The 1885-nt window shown below is 38.2% G+C and overlaps 1 protein-coding gene across 1 annotated transcript; it reads left to right on the top strand.

Moving 5' to 3' along the window:
- The first annotated feature begins 385 nt into the window (after positions 1-385).
- Positions 386-1391, top strand: LOC112765215 (uncharacterized). Its single transcript, XM_025811126.3, has one exon. The coding sequence runs from the start codon at positions 510-512 to the stop codon at positions 1095-1097; it is 588 nt and encodes a 195-aa protein (XP_025666911.1). The 5' UTR covers positions 386-509; the 3' UTR covers positions 1098-1391.
- The last annotated feature ends 494 nt before the right edge of the window (positions 1392-1885 follow it).

Raw genomic sequence — 1885 nt, 5'->3', positions numbered from 1 at the left:
CTTTTAATTATTTTGGACCTTGACTAAATTGTGGATCAAGATATAAATAATTTTAATATAAATATGGTGTTAATATCAAAATTTACATTTATGAATTTATAAAAAAAAAAGTGTTTTAGTGGAGACTTAGGACGTTTTGTAAATTTACCTTTTTTAATGATAAATTTGTTATATTTAAATTTAAATGGACTCATGAAAGATTTTTTATTTTAATAAATTAAATAAATAATATATTTTTGTAATAATTTTTAAAATTATTTATTTTAATAAATAAAATATTTATTTAATTTATATAAATAGAAAATTTCTATAAATATAAAATATATTTATTTTTCTGAATTTGATCTTATATAATTTTTAAATTCTAGACCCTAATTTTAATATACGAGAATATGAAATTTGTGAAAAGATGGCAAGAGAGATAAGGGGTTAATTGGGAAAAAAAAATCCCACGCACTTCACGCCTCACAATTCACAGTTCACAGTTGACAGCTTATTCTCTCTCTCAAATGGCCCGACTACTCCTCGTCCACCCGGTGCTGTCCGCCGTCGTCCTCGGCCTCCTCGTCGCACTGTCCACCCCTGGCGCCTCCGCTCGCCCCTGCCGGAGCTTCCTCATCTCCTCCTACACCTTCTCCCTTCCCTCATCGGACGATCCATCCCTCCCTTCCAGCTCTACCCTCACCACCTTCACTGAGATCCACTCCTTCCGCCACTTCCCCTCCAAGGTCTTCTTCACACGTAGCATCAGTGATTCCTCCGTCGGCATGACAGAGCCCCGCCGCCGTTCCCCTGAAACTCGCCCCGCCGCGACACTCGGATTCTCCGCTGAAGAATTCGGCTCCCTCCGTGACCGCACCAAGGACCTCCTCTCCGTCTTCGCCGCTCTCCTCTTCGGCGTCGGCTGCGGCGCCCTCACTGCCACCACCATATACCTCGTCTGGTCCTCGTTCTCCAGCCGCCACGATTACAGTTACGACGATTACCTTGACGACGAGGAAGACGAGAAGATCAATAACTCTAAGAAGTTAGGGTACGTGAAGATTCCGGAGGCAAAGGCGGAGGCTATTCCGGCTCCGACCAAGGATGCGGTATGAGAGCAATTCGATTAGGGTTTATTAACGTCCCCTTTTCGTAGTGTTTATATAACAATCGAATTTACAGTGGAAATTAATAAGAAAATACTTGATTGTGTGTTTGTAATTTGTTAATTACATGTGTTAATCCGTTTCTGCACACATACTAATGGATTTACTATATCTGTCATGAATTATGATCATCAATTATAGCCTTGAGTATGGGCTATGTTGAGGATACATTGCAGTTGTACTATAAATAATAGGAAATTTGCATTCTTAATGTCATTGAAAACTTAGGTTCTTGGAGCAGCATTCTTAATGTCATTCAAAACTTGTATGAAAAGTATGGAATATATAAATCAACTATGGAATATCTGAATTGGTTAGCTCACTGTACTCTAGTATACATTTAGAGTGGGTAATAACATTTGTTGTTTATGGAGTTTTGTCCAATTGAATACCAAAACGCTGGTAATTTGTGCTTCATTGCCAGGCATGGTTTTGTTTTGGCTGGTGTTAAGTACTGGTTGCCTAACAATATAATAGGAGTAAGTGTGTATAGAGGGTAGTTACATGAATTTGTTATCAGGCCTCCCACATAGGACTTATGCAGTAGTATAGTACTCGACTAGCTATATTAAATATGCAATTAAATTGAGATGGCCCTGATGCTTGTTAGCTCCATTAGTTTGCATTCTGAATTTCCTTGATAGTATCTAAGCAATGAAATTGGGACTAAATTCCCAAGTGGTCCTTCAAGATTCACAACTTTTACCATTTCAGTCTCTCAAATTCAAAATTACTTA

The sequence above is a fragment of the Arachis hypogaea genome, chromosome 17, assembly GCF_003086295.3.
Source record: "Arachis hypogaea cultivar Tifrunner chromosome 17, arahy.Tifrunner.gnm2.J5K5, whole genome shotgun sequence".
Classification (NCBI taxonomy): Eukaryota; Viridiplantae; Streptophyta; class Magnoliopsida; order Fabales; family Fabaceae; genus Arachis; species Arachis hypogaea.
This window is presented reverse-complemented; position numbering and strand designations above follow the sequence as displayed.

What these genes read in the sequence shown, in the direction of transcription:
- LOC112765215 (XM_025811126.3), top strand. Translation starts at nt 510, where the DNA reads ATGGCCCGACTACTCCTCGTCCACCCGGTGCTGTCCGCCGTCGTCCTC.